We start from the raw sequence: 19,078 nt of genomic DNA on the forward strand, positions 1-19,078 counted from the left end.
GACCGCCCACCCCCTTCATCCTTGGCAGTAATGCTGGCAGCCCTCATACATCTATTTCCCAAAGACAACCTCTGAATATGACGCTGAGCACTTCTTTGGTCGACCATGGCAAGGCCTGTTCTGAGTGGAACCTGTGCTGTTAAACTGCTGTATGGTCTTGTCCACTGTCCTGCAGTTTAGTTTCAGGGTCTTGACAATCTTCTTATAGCCTAGGCCATCTTTATGTGGAGCAACAATTCTTCTTTTCAGATCCTCAGAGAGTTCTTTGCATGAGGTTCCATGTAAGACTTCCAGTGACCAGTATGAGAGAGTGAGAGCGATAACATCAAATTTAACACACATTACATCGGGGAGGGAAAATGGCTAATTGGGCCCAATTTGGACATTTTCCCTTACAGGTGTACTCACTTTTGTTGCCAGCGGTTTAGACATTAATGGCTGTGTGTTTAGGTATTTTGAGAGGACAGCAAATTGACACTGTTATACAAGCTGTACACTCACTACTTTACATTGTAGCAAAGTGTCATTTCTTCAGTGTTGTCACATGAAAAGATATAATAAAATATTTACAAAAATGTGAGGGGTGTACTCACTTTTGTGAGATACTGTAGAATTGACATATAACTCTTACATCAATGATAATAATATAAATAGCAGCAAAAGACGCAAAACAAGTCACATCTACTAACTGGCAGGGAAGGGGTTAACGCCAGGGGCGATCAAAGGGTTAAGTGTGTACTTAGGGCGTGCTTTCTAACTGTGGGGGGGGGATGGGCTTGCTGCATGAACACAGAGACCTTTGTTCCTAAATAGGGGGAACACAGGATCCCTGTGTTCATAACTGCCAGAACAGCGGTCTGCCGTGTTTACAACGGCAGACCGCCGTTCTGTCTCCACGGGGAGCGATCGCAGGTGCCTGGTGGCAATCGCGGCCGCCAAACCCGCTAAGCAGCTTGCCCTGTGGCGAATGGGCAGAACAGCATTCTTTAGCAGAAAAAGAAAACAAACTATGCACAATAATTGTAATATAAATAAATAGCGAAACACGAGGTAGAGCACACCCCATATTTATTGGCATACATGTACACACATGATCATAGCTAAATACTGCAGTGCAGTTTCATATAGGAAACTCATTGGCAATTGCCAGTTATGGAACTGTGACTATGCCGATTTGGAATTCACTAATGCATTTTCTCCTATTTGTACTCCTACTTTTCCGTTCACATGTTCACCTAGTTGAGGTCCCAGTTGTTTTAATTGGAAGTAATTAACCACTTCCGCACTGCTCACTAGAGTTGTACTGCGGCAAAAGTGGCTCGATAACGTCTGGCGACGTAGTACTACGTCACCTGACATTCCCCTCTCTCGGCGGCGCTCGCGCGCCGCCGGAGGCTCGCTCCCGCTGTATTCAGTCACAGCGGGAGTCGGGCCAGGGGAGGAGCGGCGGCGATAGCCGCTGCTCTTCCCCGATCGTCGGTGAATCGAGTGTGGAGATCCGCCCGCTGTGTGTAAACACAGCGGGCGGATCTCTGAAGTGACAGGCAGGGTCAGATTGCAGGGTTCAGCATAGCTGAACATGCGATCTGTCCTTGTGTCACATAGTCCCCTCCCCCCACACACACGTCAGTAAGCACCAGGCATACATTAACCCCTTGATCACCAATAAAAATTAACCCCTTCCCTGCCAGTGTCATTTTTACAGTAACAGTGCATATTTATAGCACTGATTACTGTAGTAATATCACTGGTACCCCCAAAAGGGTCAAAAATGTCAGTCAAGGGTCCGATCTGTCAGCCACAATGTCGCAATCCCGCAAAAAAAATGGCAGATCGCCGCCATTACTCGTTAAAAAAAAAAAACACCAAAAATGACAGAAATCTTTCCCTTAGATAGTAAACGCAATAACTTTTGCGCAAACCAATCAAAATACGCTTATTGCGATTTTTTTTTACCAAACATAGGTAGCAGAAAACAAATTGGCCAAAAATGTAAAAAAAATTAGATTTTTACATTTTTTTTGGGGGGGAATTTCAAATAAAAAAATGTGAAAAATATTGTTATTTTTTCAAAATTTACGCTCTTTTTTTGTTTATAGCGCAAAAAGTAAAAATCGCACAGGTGATCAAATACCACCAAAAGAAAGCTCTATTTGTGGGAAAACAAGGACGTCAATTTCGTTTGGGTACGGCATTGCACAACCGCGCAATTGTCAGTTAAAGTCGCACAGTGCCGAATCGCAAAAAGTGGCCCAGACGTAAGACAGCAAAATCCTCCGGTGGTAAAGTGGTTAAATGTAGAATGACTATTTCTTCTCCTTATTCTTAGTGAATTAGGCCCTGAGTCTGAAATAGGGTTTGGAACAAAAACTGAAGAATGCCATTTCAAGTTTTATTACCATGTTGATGAGAGGGGGAGGGAAGAACTAGAGAAGGACAAATATAAGCAGATGAAACGTCACTTTTTAAAATGAAAGGATAACCAAAAAATGTCATATATTGCAGCTTACCAGTCCTTAGATGTGGTGGCTGCATTCATTTTTATTTTTCAGGCTAAGAACATTTTCAGCAAATACAAGAAATGCCTGTTGATCTTGCCAGATGTGTCTTTGTCACTTCCTATAAGCTGAACTGAAAGCACAAACAATGCAAACAATGTTATCTTCCTTTTAAAAAATGACTCCCCACCCCAATACAATAGAGATGGAGAGAGGAAGACGTTTAACAGTGTGACAACAAGGGCCGCTGATAAGGCAGTACCGCTGGCCCTCCTGTACCAGCCCAAGGCCCCATCAGTGTAAAAGGGGGGCACCTGCTGAGCAGAAGTGACGGCTGCACTGCTTTATTGCAGACACCGATCCTCTTCTGCCTGCCCTTGCATTGCTGCGGGATTCTCTACCTCTTTCTCCCTCCCGTTGCACTGCAGAGGGATAATTTCTAGCGCCTGCGTCCCCATCCCCCGCTCTCCGCCCCCCATGCGCCTCCCGCATCACTGGTGGCTTCCCTCCTCCAAGAGGTATCTTCAGAATGGAGAACTGGGGAAGGGGCCTTTAAATATGTCATATTCAGGGCTGTCTTTAAGGCAGGGCAAAAGGGCCACCTGCCCCGGGCCCAGTCATTGTTGTGGGGCCGAAAGTAGCTGCCCCTTGAGCCCACACTGCCCGCAAATAGTTGATAAGTGGATTTGGGAGGGCCCAAGAACATGTTTTCCCAGGGTCAAATCGATATTAAAGATGGCCCTGGTCATATTTACCGGCCCCTCCCTCTCCTGAATGAACACAGTGAGCGATCGATACCTGTGTTTGCTATGCTTCAATTTGTGATTGAACAGCAAGCCCCAGAGCGCTTCCTATTCATTTGTCTGTGCAGCTGAGGCTGCAGAGAAGGGTACTTGATGAATCTATGACCTCAGTCCCTTTCTCAATGTAAAATGTGAAATATCAGGGGTGTATTTAGACCCCTGATTTTTCACCAGAGCCCCCCAGGGAAGTTTAAAAAAAATGGTAATAACTACATAAATCAATCAAAAATAAAAATTTGAAACACCTTTAAAAAAAATCTCACATGTACTTTGCTCTCTGCCATGGCTGCGAAGCCCTTGCATGTATATACCCCTAGCCACTGCCTCTGTTGCTAAAGGGTTAGCGGATGGTGGGTGATAAAAGTGCAGCTCAACCATGGGGTTTTACTGCCACCAAACCTCTTGTGTGAATGAACCCTAAGGACTCATTTACACAGGTACTCTAGCAATATGAATGATCGGACTGTTCGTGCGGCTAGAGCTCTAAGGGAAAGCAGAGGCTGTATGAACACAGCCACAGGGCTCAATTTGGCAGGTGTGTGCATGCGGGTGAGTGGCTCCAAATGCACACTTTGTTAGGGGGTGTACACCTGCACCCACATACCTGTCAATTTCTGACTTGCAGCTGTGTTTGTATAGCTGTGGCATCCCCGTAGGGTAACATAGGCTTCCTGCACACAGCCCCAAGCGGCTCCAGCCACATAAGCAAACCACTGATTTAAACTATACAGGCCACAGTACGCATGTGAATGAGCCACAATACCTTATTCACACGCTTAATTTTGTTGTGTTTGCATCTACTAATAATAATTTTAGTGGATTTTTAGCGAAAATATAATTTACTATTTTCGGAATGGGGGGGGGGGGGGGGGCGGCTGTACAAGCCCCCATGATTTCTAGCAGCAGCTTCAATGACAACCACGGCTTTCTCTAAAGATTCAGTGGAGTGGGCAAGCAAAGCCATCTTAGGACAAGAAGTGTGTGGGGGAAAAAAAAAAGGGGGGGAGGAAAAGCCTGTAAAAAAAAGAAAACATGCAGCCACCACAACTAAGGAGTGGGGTGCTGCAGTATATAAAACTTTTATTTTTTGGGTTTAGGTATGCTTTGATGGGAACAGTCAAAACCTTTTACTTTTTTTGTGTAAAGTGAGCAATATTTAAGGCATAGGTTTAAGTTTTTGTTACTGCATGTGTCCCCACTAAGGATCTTCTCCTCGCTTTCTATACCAGTGACAGAGAAGGAAGTGAGAAGCCATCTCCCCAAGGTGAAGGGGAAATCCCCTCTTTGACAGCTGTCACAAGAAACAGGCGTGTTCACTGGGAGTTTTCCCATCACCTGCTTTCCAGTTCCACTTTGACAACCCCAATGGCAACCATAAATGTGAGTTACTGCTAAATTTACACCTTTACTTTTATTGTTCATAGATTTGTAAATCCAGATAAATGCACATTCAATGGAAATTTTCTTTACTCGTTTAATTATAACTTCACCTGTTCCGCAGAGGTTTATATTACAGAGCCATTCATATAAACCTTTGATATCAAAGACCTTCCGATCTGCTTCTATACCCCAAGCATGCATAAAATGCACAAAGAAAAAATACACAAAATAGGGGCCTATTTTGAGTTGCAGACAATTTAGGGTCAGGGCTTTTTTTCAGCTGGAACTTGGTGGAACTCAGTTCCACCACCTTTGGCTCAGGCCCTCTGCTCCCTGCTCATCACTATCACTAGTATACACAGAAGTCTGACTTCCTGTGTTTTCCAAGTGCAGTATGGGGACAAAGGAGATGCCAGTGCCTAGGGTGCAGTGTGAATGCTGACACCCCCACTGGATAATCCCCCTCCAAATGAGAGAGGCGAAGCAATCCACAGTGTGAGGGGAGGTACTACGGAGGAAGAGGGGTAAAAGTGAGATGTGGATGGGGGATGCCGAGCTAAGCAGCTGTGGAAGAAGGTTGAGCTCTGCACTCTGTGTGTAGCGCACCCCTAAACCCTACACTGTATACCTAGCACACTCCCGAACTCTGCATGTAACACACCCTTGAACTCTGCACTCTGTGTGTAACCCCACCGAACTCTGCACTCTGTACATAATGCACTCCTGGTATTTGATGCCCCTTTAAGACCCTCTCACTGTTTTTACCAGTTTGGGGAGGGGGTTTTGGGGGGCTCGTGGTTGAGTTCCTGCACCTTTTTTCTGAGAAAAAAAGCCCTGATTAGGGTAAATACACACAGCTGTACAGTGTGCAAGGCCTGCATAATTACTGCACCGGAACCTGCAGTTGCTGCATACAACTGATCATTGAGATGCATTAGATGCCCATTGAGAGGCATTTGTATGCTGGTGATAAGGGGGGTTTTGCATAAAGTATTCACGCAGACCTATGCTCCAAACGCACATAGTGTGCATTCAGAGCATATGTCCATGCGGGTGCTTTATGCAAGCCTTGTGCACAACTGTGTACAGTCCCATCTTCTAATGCACATGTGTCAAACACAAGGCCCGTGGGCCGAATCTGGCCTCTAGACTATTTCATGTGGCCCTTTCACCCAGGGGGAGAGGTGTGAGTGAGATGTAAAAGAGAGCTGAAAACTGCACACTGTGTATAGCAAACCCCTAAACCCTGCACTCTGTATGTAGTGTACTGCGCAACACTGTACTCTGTACATAGCGCACCCCTGAACTCCGCACATAACGCACTCATGGTATTTATTGCCCCTCCTATTGATCCTCCCAATGTAGGTGCAATTTGGCCACACTGACCATTTGATGCAGTGCGGCGGGGGGGCATGGTTGAATTCCTGCATCTATTCTCTGAGAAAAAAGCCCTGCATAAATGTATATAGTCTTACAGATACAACAGGCCCTTTGAGGTCAATCATAATGCTGATGTGGGCCACAATTTAAATTGAGTTTGACACCCCTGTTCTAATACATCTCAATGGTCAACAGTATGCACCAGTTGCAGATCCCTGAGCAGTAAATACGCAGGCTATGCATATTGTGCAAAAGGCCTTCACTTACTAGATTGTTGTATTCCTTTTTTGTTTTTTGATTGCCGAAGGACACCCACACATACAAAGTAAAACATACAAACTCCAAGCAGAGAGTGCCTTTGATGTATGGTACCTGAAGTATGGTTGCATAGCAAGATGGATGATGTCATTATAAGGAACCAATATCCAAGATCAGAAACATATTATGTGGTTGGTATTTTAACTGCAAATACAACTATGCATGTACTAGTATAGGTTTTTTATTCTAGATAATAAAGGTAAATTGAAATATTTACAGAGTGAACAAGTTAGAGAATGGATTTGAAAAATCTCATTAGGGTATGACTTTTTCTAGGTAGGCTTTAATGTTAGGCTGGCCATACATTATACAATTTTCTTATTCAATTTTCCTCTAGATTTACCAAAACCATATAATATAAGGTCAAACCTAAACACTTTCAAGGTGTATGCAGTCAGGCAGGACCTTACACTACATAATTGAAGGCAGGGGCGTAACTACAGGGCTTGCAGGGGTTGCAATTGCTACCGGGCCCCATGCTCCAGGGGGCCTGTGTGGCTCCCCTGTACACCTGGATAGGAGGGGGACGGCAGGGGCAGCATGTAGAGAAATCACTGTAGCTACAGGAGGAAAATGGAGGAGAATGGTTCTTCTGTATGCTGCCCCCGCCACTCCTCCTATCCAGTTCACTTGTGTTCTGCTGTCTCTGGGCCCCTGTGTGCTCCCCCCCCCCCCCACTGTGCTCCCTTCTCTCTCCTGCCGGCTGCTGCAGGGGATGTGTCACAATAGAGAACCAAGAAGGGGTCTGTAAATATGTCATTTACCAGCTCCTTCCTTTTCTGAATGGACAGAGTCATAGTCAGTGACAATGTAAAAAAGAAAAATAAATGATAAAAAAATAATACAATTAAAATACCAAAAAAATAAAAACTACTGACACCAGTGGGTGAACTTCCAGGATCGCAAAGGTCACACTTGCTACTGGGTCCTGGTATTCCACCACCGTGGGGAGGCCCCAAGATGGCATGAAGGGGGCCAACTGCAGAACTTGTGAAAGGGTCCCACTGCGGGACCGTAATAAATGGCCCTGCAACGAGAACAAAGGGCCCCAGGATCAGTGGGAAGAGCCCCAGGCTTGAAGGGAAGGGCCCCGGCCAGGGGTCCGGGGGGCCCTTCATGGTTTCTTGCACCGGGGCCCTGAAGGTTCTAGTTACGCCTCTGGTTTAAGGTAAATGTAAAGAAAATTGAACAGGAAAATTGTATAGTGTATTGCCAGCCTTAGAGTCACACTGTTGCAAGTGGTTGCTGGTGCGGGACAGTGTGTAAATTGCACATGTTCCAGGACCCTCAATCACCCGCAGCCAAAACGCACGACTGCTTTGCAGACACATGGGGCCCCATTCATTCTTAACAACACGCTCACGCATCTGAAAATCTTCCGCGTTTTCAGGTGCGAGAAAGGGCATGGTGCAAAAACATGGCTGCGACTTTAAAATGGTGCAGGGACCTTTTCTCTGCTTTTTGACAGCTAAGAAGTGATATGCTTCAATACAATTCAATAACAGATATTATATAAATAGCATAGAAGATTTAAAACTGGACAAAGGGAAGGTGTGGTGATGAGCAATAAAGATTTTATGTAAAGTGTAGCTAAAATCTATTGGTTTGAGGGTTTACACAAGGACATTGGTAACTGAAACATGAAAAGGAGATCAGCATAAAAAGTGTGCATAAACTGCATGAGATGTTTGGGGAAGACCTGTGTTATAATAAGGATGGGTTATTTCCCCTTCTCCACCTCTTCTGCTTTTTTTTTTTTTTTTTTCAGATAAATCTTACAGTGCCTTGAAAAAGTATTCATACCCCTTGAAATTATCCACATTTTGTCATGTTACAATCAAAAACGTGAATATATTTTTGGGATTTTATGTGATAGACCAACACAAAGTGGCACATAATTGTAAAGTGGAAGGAAAATGGTTTTCAACATTTTTTACGAATAAATATGTGAAAAGTGTGGCATGTATTTGTATTCATCCCCCCTGAGTCAATACTTTGTAGAACCACCTTTCCCTGCAATTACAGCTGCAAGTCTTTCTGGGTGTGTGTCAACTAGCTTTGTACATCTAGAGAATAACATTTTTGCCCATTCTTCTTTGCAAATTAGCTCAAGCTCTGTCAGACTGGATGGAGAGCATCGGTAAAATGGAAAATTGTTATCAAATACTTACCGTAATTTTCCTTTCCTGATGGACTCCATGGCAGCATACGTTCGGGTAGGCCCCGCCTCCTCTCCTACCTCATAGGACCCCACTCCCATAAATCTTTGCTCCCTTTCAGCATCAGTGTTCTGTAACTAGCCTACTCAGGAATTGGGAGGGGACTCCTGCTGCCATGGAGTCCATCAGGAAAGGAAAATTACGGTAAGTATTTGATAACAATTTTCCATTTTCCTGACAGACTCCATGGCAGCATACGTTCGGGAAATAACTCGCTATACACTCCCGGGTGGGAAGATGCTGAACAAAAAAAAACTTTAATTGGCACTGTCAACAGACAAGACTTGAACGCCAAAATTAACGGAAGATAAGGCAGCAGGTTCAATACAATAATGGGAAAGGAAAGTATTGACAGACGACCAGGATGCTGCCTTGCAGATTACGTCGGGCGCGACGTGTTTGGAAGCTGCCCAAGACGTAGCAACGCTTCTTGTAGAGTGAGCTGTAACCGCCTCTGGAGGAGCCAAGCCCTTTGCTCTATACGCCCATTGGATAGCCTGGACAATCCACGCAGCCACTGCTCTGGAAGATGCACGCATACCCTTCTTTTTGCCATGGAGAAGAACGAAAAGGAAATCCGATTGGCGGAAGGATGATGTGGCTTCTAAATATTGACTTAGAGTATTACCCACATCTAAAGGATGGACTGGAGATTCCTCATCAGTTCTGAAGGTGGGAAGAACTATCTCAGCATTCTCATGGAAGACAGAGGTCACTTTTGGATTTGACCCCAGCATAGGGATTAGGACTACTCTGTCTTGAAAGAAGGTCAAAAAAGGCTCTTTGTAACCTAAATTGTGTATCTCAGAAACCCTCTTAGCGGAGGTAATGGCCACCAAAAATGCTGTCTTCAATGTAAGCTCCTTGATTGACATGGAAGCGACTTCCTTCGAAGAAAAAAAGTCCAAAACTAATGGAAGGTCCCATTTTGGAAATCTCGGCTTTCTCTGAGGCCTGAGCCTGACTGCGCCCTTAAAGAATTGCTGAATCAGGTGATGGCTTGCCCACTGAATTCCGGTGAAGGCTGAGATGGCGGAAACTTGCACCCGGAGAGAACTAACTGAGAGGGGCAGATCCAGACCAGATTGCAAAAAACTTAGAATCTGCTGAATAGTAGGTGTATCTACTGAACCTGACCTCTGGGCCTGATGACTCATGAACCTGGCCCATATCCTCTCATATACCCTGTTGGTGCTAGGTCTTCTTGAACTCAAGAGAGTCGGAATCACCTCTTCTGGACATCCGAGAGCTTCCAACCTCCCCCTCTCAAGAACCAGGCCCTGAGGTGCAGACGTGCAGGGCATGGGTGCAGAGTAGGACCCTGAGATAGAAGGTCCGGCCTGATAGGTAGAGGGATTGGATCCCTGAAGCTGAGAAGGGTCAGCAAGGGAAACCATGGCCTGTTGGGCCAGAAGGGGATTATTGCTACAATCTCTACTTCCTCCATCTTTAATCTCCGCAGGAATTGGAGTACTATTGGTACTGGTGGAAAAGCATAAGCAGACTGGAAGTTCCATCTGTCCGTGAGGGCATCCACTCCGAAGGCTCGAGGATCTCTGAACCTCGTGTAGTACTTCCGAAGTTTCTTGTTGCGTGGACTCGCAAACAGATCCACCTCTGGCGAAATCCCCAAGGACAGGACCCAGTCGAATACCTCCTGATGGAGGGACCACTCGTTGTTGTCTAGATGGAAACGGGATAGGAAGTCTGCTTCCACATTCAACACTCCTGGAACAAAGACCGCTGAAAGATTGGCCAGATGATGCTGGGCCCATGTCATGATCGGCTCTGTTTCTTGGAGAAGAGACATGCTGCGTGTTCCTCCTTGCCTCTTGACATAAGCCACTGCCGTGGTGTTGTCCATCCTTAACAGCACTGAAGCCCCCTGTGTTAGATGGTGAAAAGCCTGGAGTGCTTTGAGGGCGGCTCGAAGTTCTAGAACGTTGGACACTACTCCGTGACCCGGGAAGTTCCATCTGCCTTGTGCCACTTCGGTCAGACAGTGGGCTCCCCAACCGGTATTGCTGGCATCGGAGGTTATCGTTATCCAGGAAATCGGAGTGATTGAGTGGCAGTTGGTCAGATTTGTCCGGCGTAACCACCAGGGAAGGCATCCCTTCATGAATGGAGTCAGGTGAATAACCTGTGACAAATTCTCCGTCGTCCACTGTTGGAGAAACCCCTTCTGGAAGGGTCTCAGCTTCCACATAGCCCACTTCACCATAGGCGAGGTGGCTACAAGCGTCCCTACTACCTTTAGACACTGACGAGCAGTGAGACGAGAGGCAGCAAGAGCGTGAGACACCCTGCTCTGGACTACAGGAATTTTCTCTTCTGGCAGGGAAATGGTGCACTTCACCGTGTTGAACAGTGCCCCGAGAAACACCAGCGACTGCGTAGGCACCAGATGGCTCTTTTCTAGATTCAGAATCCAACCGAATCCCTGAAGTGTAGAAATCACTAGGTCCAGATGCAAGATTAACTGACGTCTGTCCTGAGACAGAAGGAGGAGATCGTCCAGATAATGATGCAATCTGACTCCTTTGGTCCTGATGAAGGCCACAACTGCCAGCAAGGTCTTGGAGAACGTGCGAGGCGAAGTTGAGAGCCCGAAGGGAAGACACGTAAATTGCATGTGGGCAGGACCTACAGCAAACCGGAGGAACTGATGATACTCTCTTGCCACAGGAACGTGGAAGTATGCGTCTTTTAGATCGATCGATGCCAACCAATCTCCTGGGAGAATTGAGTGTTGTATTGTGACTAGGGACTCCATTTTGAATCTTTCTTGATGTATAGACCTGTTGAGATATGTAAGGTCTATTACCGGGCGCCAGGTGCCGTTTTTCTTCTGGACGAGGAATAGAGGTGAATAGACTCCTAGACCTCGTTCTGCATCGGGAACTGGCACAACAGCTCGCTGAGCCAGTAGAGTGTCCACATAGGCGAGAAGAATCTCCTTTTTCTCTGCCGAAGGGGGAAGTGATGTTGCGACAAACCTGGGTTTGGGAACCTTGTCGAACGCCCACGAATGTCCCTGGGACACGATGTTTAACACCCAGGGATCCTGGATCGAGGCCGCCCAGACCTCCCGAAATTGGAGCAACCTGGCCCCTACCGGGACGGCCTGGACGGGCCCAACCTCAAAAGGATTTGGTGGCCTCCCGGTCGCCAGACGAAGAGCCTTTAGAGCCTTTCTGAAAGGTGGACTGCCTTGACTTCCAGCCTCTTCCGTAGGACTTTCCTGGTCTGTAGCTGCGTGCTTCCCTGGCACGACTGGTAGTTTGTCTTCTCGGGAAGGAGCGCTTCTGAGCGCCTGGGCGTTTATCCTGAGGGAGGAACCCAGATTTTCCACCCGTGGCCCGAGTTATAGCTGCATCCAATTTATTCCCAAAGAGGGAAGAACCCTCAAAGGGAATCCGGCACCACGCCTGTTTTGATGCAGCGTCGGCTACCCAAGAACGAAGCCAAAGAGCTCGTTTAGCCGTAACCGAAGACAGCATAACTCGGGCCAAGAGGCGAATGGTGTCTATAGACGCCTCCCCCAAGAAGCCCGCAGCCATCTTCAACTCCTGTATCGGAGAACGTTGAAGAGTTTCCTCCGAGATACCTCTAAGAGTGTCATCCAGGGCGTTGATCCAAACTTCCATGGCCTTCGAAATTGTAGCCAGAGCCAATGCTGGTTTGCAGGCCATACCAGCTGAAAGATACGCCCGTTTGAGATCGGCGTCAATCCTTCTATCCAAAGGATCTCTAAAAGATACCGTATCCTCCAATGGAAGAGTGACATGCTTAACTAGTCGCATCACCGCTGCATCCACCAAAGGAGGGGACTCGAGGTGTTTAACCTCCTCCTGTTTGAATGGGTACAGTTTCGCCATTTTTGTGGTCAAGGAATTTTTCTTCTCCACCTTGCTCCACTCTTCAGAAATTATATCTCCCAGTTCCCCTAAAAAGGGAAAGTTCAAACGCTCTTTGCACAACTGTTTAAAGAATTTTTTCTGCTTCGGGGAGGAAACAGCCGGATCTTCCCATTCAAGGGCCTCTCTCACTGCCTTGACTAAAGGAGAGACAAGGTTGAACTCAAACCCAGTACCGGAGTCATCCGAATCAGATTCAGAATCCGAAGGAAGAATGGAAGGATGGTTGGGTTGAGGAGAATCAGACGGATCCTGAAATAAAAAATCTCTTTCAGGAGAGCGGGATGGCCCTGCAGCAGTACTTGGTCTGTGTAGCTCGGCAAGAGAGTCTTTCAGGACTCTACGCACAACTTCCTCGATATGTTGGTCCGACTTTTCTCGTTCACCCGTAGCTTGGGCATAGCAGGGTTTACACAAAGAGGATCCATCTGTTATTAGGGTACTACACCCCCAGCACTTCTTCCCATGTGGACGCTCTGAGTGGCCATGATGCTTGGAAGATGACTGACCACTGCGTCCTTTATCGTGGGGAGAGCTGCGTCTGGACCTAGACGAGGAGCGCCGGTGGTGCGATTTAGAATGTCTGTCTTCAGTGCGTGCATGAGGCTGCTGGTCAGACCTAGAAGAGCTGGAGACAGACATGTAGGACAGGAAAGACATCAGCTAAAAGAACCTGCAGTTTCCCTACCCCCAAAAATTGCCCAGCACATACCTTGTATGAGCGGGCTGGCCACTAGGGGGCGGAGAAGCATCCATACTCTTCAATAGACAGAGCTCTATCAGCTGGTATGTAAAAAGAAAGGCAGGCTATTGGCTATAACATCTAGCATAAAAACAGGATTAAAAATCATCTATTGCATGGGATCTTACCTCAAAAGACAAAGCCAGAAACTGGGGGAGGCTATACCACGAACCGACCGTCCCACCAGTTTCTGGCAAATCTGCTGTTTAAATAGACCGCTCTGCGATCCGTGAGCGGTACTGCGCATGCGCGAGTGACGTCACGCGTCATCCCGCGCACGCGCACCAACCTAACCACGCCGGAGACTACTGCGCATGCGCAGACAACGGCGCAACCCGGAAGAAACGGCCGGGATAGCGGCCGCTGCCGATACCGGATGAAGATAAGGTAACAACTGAATACTCCCGGCGGCTAATTAAATAAGGGAAAAACCCCATAAACAAACCTATAGTATAAGATGATTAATACAATGCCTGTCAGGGGAAGGAAGGCTACAATAATACACAACAGGAAGTAAAGACATATAATAAAGATAGAAAATGGTCCCATAACAGGGCTTACCACCCTGCCCGGAGCAGAGACGGGTCCAGAGACGCACCACCAGCTGAATCTTCGGGCAATGATGGGCCACCCACCGCAGCTGGGCTCTCTCGGCCAGACCACAGAGCTCCCTGCAAAGGGTCTCTTCTATTGCCCCCTCCATACCCTGCTAATAGCCAGGGCTTAGCGGAGGCTCCAAGACCCAATCCTGCTTCCGTGTATATAGGACCGTATTTAGTAGGAACATCACATGTATGAATGAGGAGGACGAAAAAAGAACACTGATGCTGAAAGGGAGCAAAGATTTATGGGAGTGGGGTCCTATGAGGTAGGAGAGGAGGCGGGGCCTACCCGAACGTATGCTGCCATGGAGTCTGTCAGGAAACACCAATTTTCAAATCTTGCCACATATTCTCAATTGGATTTAGGTCTGGACTTTGACTGGGCCATTCTAACACATGAATATGCTTTGATGTAAACCATTCCATTGTAGCTCTGGTTGTATGTTTAGGGTTGTTGTCCTGCTGGAAGGTGAACCGCCGCCCCAGTCTCAAGTCTTTTGCAGACTCTAACAGGTTTTCTTCTCAGATTGCCCTGTATTTGGCTCCATCCATCTTCCCATCAACTCTGACCAGCTTCCCTATCCCTGCTGAAGAAAAGCATGCCCACAACATAATGCTGCCACCACCATGTTTCCTGGCGGGGATGGTTTCTTTAGGGCAGGGGTAATTAATTAGAATTCAAGGAGGTCCGGTCGCTAAAATTTTCTTTGGGCCGAGGTCCGAATCTGAAGTCTGTGCTATGACTCAGAAAGATGGGCAAAACAAAACGTGTCCATCAGCGTTGCTCTTAACATAAAATATGCCCATTTGAGTGCCCCTTAACATAAAATGTGTCTATCAGCGTGACCCTTAGCATAAAATTTGCCCATCAGCGTGACCCTTAACATAAAATAAGGGGCACGCTGATGGGCACATTTTATGTTAGGGGGCACTCTGATGGGCACATTTTATGTTAGGGGGCACGCTGATGGGCACATTTTATGTTAGGGTGCACGCTGATGGGCACATTTTGTAAGGGGGCACACTGATGGGCAAAACAAAACGTGTCCATTAGTGTTGCTCTTAACATAAAATATGCCCATTAGAGTGCCCCTTAACATAAAATGTGGCCATCAGAGTGCCCCCTAGCATAAAATTTGCCCATCGGCGTGACCCTTAGCATAAAATTTGCCCATCAGCGTGCCCCCTAGCATAAAATGTGCCCATCGGCGTGACCCTTAGCATAAAATTTGCCCATCAGCATGCCCCCAGCATAAAATGTGCCCATCGGCGTGACCCTTAGCATAAAATTTGCCCATCAGCGTGCCCCTTAACATAAAATATGCCCATCAGCGTGACCCTTAACATAAAATAAGGGGAACGCTGATTGTCACATTTTATGTTAGGGGGCACTCTGATGGCCACATTTTATGTTAGGGGGCACTTTGATGGGCACATTTTATGTTAGGGGGCATTCTGATGGGCACATTTTATGTTAGGGGGCACTTTGATGGGCACATTTTATGTTAGGGGGCACTTTGATGGGCACATTTTATGTTAGGGGGCATTCTAATGGGACCATTTTATGTTAAGGGGCACGCTGATGGGCAAAACAAAACGTGTCTATCAGTGTTGCTCTTAACATTAAATATGCCCATTAGAGTGTCCCTTAACATAAAATATGCCCATTAGAGTGTCCCTTAACATAAAATATGCCCATTAGAGTGTCCCTTAACATAAAATATGCCCATTAGAGTGCCCTTTAACATAAAATATGCCCATTAGAGTGCCCCTTAACATAAAATGTGCCCATCAGCGTGACCCTTAACATAAAATAAGGCGCAAGCTGATGGGTACATTTTATCTTAGGGGGCACTCTAATAGGCATATTTTATTTTATGGGGCACTCTAATGGACACAAATGTGTGCCCCTTAACAAAATATGCCCATCAGTCTGTATTTTATAAAACTGTGCCCCACATACCTTTGGGAGCGAAAAATGTGGGAGCCAGGAGCAGCGAACATCAGGGGGGCAGGGCGTGCATGTGATGTCCCGCGGCTAGGCTGAGTGTGAGAGTCAGGAGCCGCAGTTAGGAGCAGGGGGGCGGGGCACGCACGTGACGTCACGCCCCAACTCGCGGCTGGCTGGGAGGGAGCCGAAGAAAGAAGCAGGGGGCGGGGCGCACACACGGACTGTCACTGGTTGCTGGGACACCCGCGGTCCCAGCAAACCAATGATTACTTACGGTGGCGGCCTGACGGGTCCGGGCGGAAGCCTCGTGCGGGCCGCTCCTGGACCGCGGGCCGCCATTTAGTGACGGCTGCTTTAGGGTGACGTGCAGTGTTAGTTTTTCATCACACATAATTTGCTTTAAGGACAAAAAGTTCAATTTTGGTCTCATCTGACCAGAGCACCTTCTTCCACATGTTTGCTGTGTCCCCCACATGGCTTCTAGCAAACTGCAAACTGGACTTTTTTATGGCTTTCTTTCAACAATGACTTTCTTCTTACCACTCTTCCAAAAAGGCAAGATTTGTGGAGTGCACAACAAATAGTTGTCCCGAGGACAGATTCTCCCACCTGAGCTGTGGATCTCTGCAGCTCCTCCAGAGTTACCATGTGCCTCTTGGTTGCTTCTCTGATTAATGCTCTCCTTGCCTGGCATGTCAGTTTAGGTGGACGCCCATGTCTTGGTAGGTTTGCAGTTGTGCCATACTCTTTCCATTTTCAGATGATGTATTGACCAGTGCTCCGTGAGATGTTGAAAGCTTGGGATGCTTTTTTATAACCTAATCCCCCTTGAAACTTCACAACTTTATGCCTGACCTGTCTGGTGTGTTCATTGGCCTTTATGATGTTGTTTGTGATCTAAGGTTCTCTAACAAACCTCTGAGAGCTTCACAGAACAGCTGTATTTATAGTGAGATTAAATGGCACAGGTGGACTCTATTTATTAATTTGGTTCCACTACATTTTACTTAGGGGTATCAGAGTAAAGGGGCTGAATATAAATGTACGCCATATTTTCAGATTTTATTTGCAAAAAATGTTGAAAACCATTTATAATTTTTCTTCCATTTCACAATTATGTGCCACTTTGTATCCAAACAAAAAGAACTCGCTGCTCCAGGTGAAACAGGAAGCCTAATGATGTCACGGGTGCCTGCCTCGGCTCGCCTCCGCATACGATCAACACTAAAGAAATGGCCGCACTCCAAGATCCATCAAAATTCTTATGTAATGAACGAACAGCCCGAGTGATACAAGTAGTACAAATGGTTGACGCGATTCACACACTAACAGGTGCGCTTATTCATTACCATTATCATTATGGTAATGAATAAGCGCACCTGTTAGTGTGTGAAACGCGTCTACCATTTGTACTACTTGTAACACTCGGGATGTTCGTTCATTAAATAAGAATTTTGATGGATCTCGGAGTGCGGCCATTTCTTTAGTGTTGATGTGCCACGTTGTGTTGGCCTATCCCAATAAAATAAATTTACGTTTTTGTTTGTAACATGACAAAACGTGGAAAATTTCAAGGGATATGGATACTTTTTCAAGGCACTGTATGTCTTTAGTGACAGGGAATGGGGACACCCCCATATTTGCTCTAGGACGGGTCAGTATCAGGCTACACTTATAACACTTGGCACTCAGGCATGGGTGTCTAGGTTTGATTGCCACCAGGGTGCTATCTGCATCTGCAAGTGTTTGCATCTTTTTAACCTGGAGCTTACACATTCCAAAAAAGTTTCCTGGAAAAAAGTGTCTGCAATTATATATATTTACCGACATAATTATAGATATATAATTATACAGACACACTCACAAATTAGCAGTTTGAACAGTACCCCAAGATACTCTAACAATTTTAATTCAGAAATGAGCATGGTTAATGTCCTATTGTCATTTATTGGGATGTCAATAGCTGAAAAGCACCAAATCAGCAAGAGATGCCTAAACATAACATGAAGCAACGTTACTCAGGCTCAGACTGAGCAGAATGACATAAATATGTGTAATCACTCACCTGAGTGGGATACGGATAGCAATGTAGCGGTCACAAGCAATGGCGAGGAGGCTGAAGATGGAGCTCTGTGTCAGCACCAGGACAAAGCAGGCAATGAAGAGGCAGGCATGGAAGGTGGTACAAAATCCAGTGCTTATTGAGATAGCAAATGGGATGGCAAGGACACCCACCGCAATATCTGCCGCAGCCAAGGATACCACAAAATAATTGGTTGCGTTTTGAAGGTTACTGTTAATGTACACAGCCCAGCACACCAACACGTTGCCAAGAATGGCCAGGATGGCAATGAAGACTTCTAGGACTATATAAATGACGTCCTCTGTGTATGTCTCGCTTCCCTCCTTTAACATGGTGATGATGACATGGGGTAAAAGAGTGATGGTGCCTCATTGGTCGTTGCTGCCGTAGCGTGCCCTCTAAGTGTTATATCAGATGTCTTGTAAAATGCTCCCTTCATTGATTCAGGAATGGAACTCCTCACACTATTCAGGTTTTCCTCCATTTAATACTCCCAAGATGTCCATCTTCGTATGTTACTTGCCTCTCAACTCCTGCCACAGAGATAAACAATCAATAATTTTGCACAGTGTCACCAGAACTGACCTACAGTAAAGCTGGTCATTCACTGATAGATTATTGTATAAATGTTTGTAGGACAAAATCTCAGCAGTACATTCGATATTGCCAACGGAGACTTGGCGAATGGTATTCAAAATTATTTCAAAATTGCTTTTGCTTTAAATATTCAGTTTTGTAATGAATGGAATTTCCCAAACAAAACCACATTCATTGTTAGAATTTACTTTGTGAAAAAAAAATTATTTTTATTTTTTTGTCATTACGGTCAAAAATGAATGAATGTCAATTTGACCTCGTTCACTCACTATTAGAAAATCAAACGCATGTTCTGAACATTTTCAAATGAAATTCTACACGTGTATGGCCAGCTTTACATAGATTCCAACATGATTTACGTAGAAGAAATTAATGAACAATTGGTCCTGATGAAGGACCGGAGATATAGATGAAGCCTTCTAATATGTACACAAGAAGATATTACACATGGAAAGCTTTGTAGTCTGGAATCTGCACAAGTACGAGGCATATTCGCATTGATTTCATACTACTGAAGTTGCAGCTGTCAATTCTAGTCACTTGAAGGTATTGATTATGTGCCAGAGGCTGCATGTAGGAGCAGTG

The 19,078-nt window shown here is 46.0% G+C and overlaps 1 protein-coding gene across 1 annotated transcript in view; it reads right to left on the bottom strand.

Moving 5' to 3' along the window:
* Nucleotides 1-19,078, bottom strand: part of ADORA2A (adenosine A2a receptor) — a 32,233-nt gene that overhangs the window by 10,962 nt on the left and 2,193 nt on the right. Inside the window, exon 2 of the mRNA XM_082243325.1 lies at nucleotides 17,879-18,429. Within this exon, the coding sequence (XP_082099451.1) occupies nucleotides 17,879-18,228 (350 nt within the window). The 5' untranslated portion in view covers nucleotides 18,229-18,429. The remainder of the gene's footprint in view (nucleotides 1-17,878; nucleotides 18,430-19,078) is intronic.

This window comes from Pelophylax lessonae, assembly GCF_965119305.1.
Source record: "Pelophylax lessonae genome assembly, chromosome: 1".
NCBI lineage: Eukaryota > Metazoa > Chordata > Amphibia > Anura > Ranidae > Pelophylax > Pelophylax lessonae.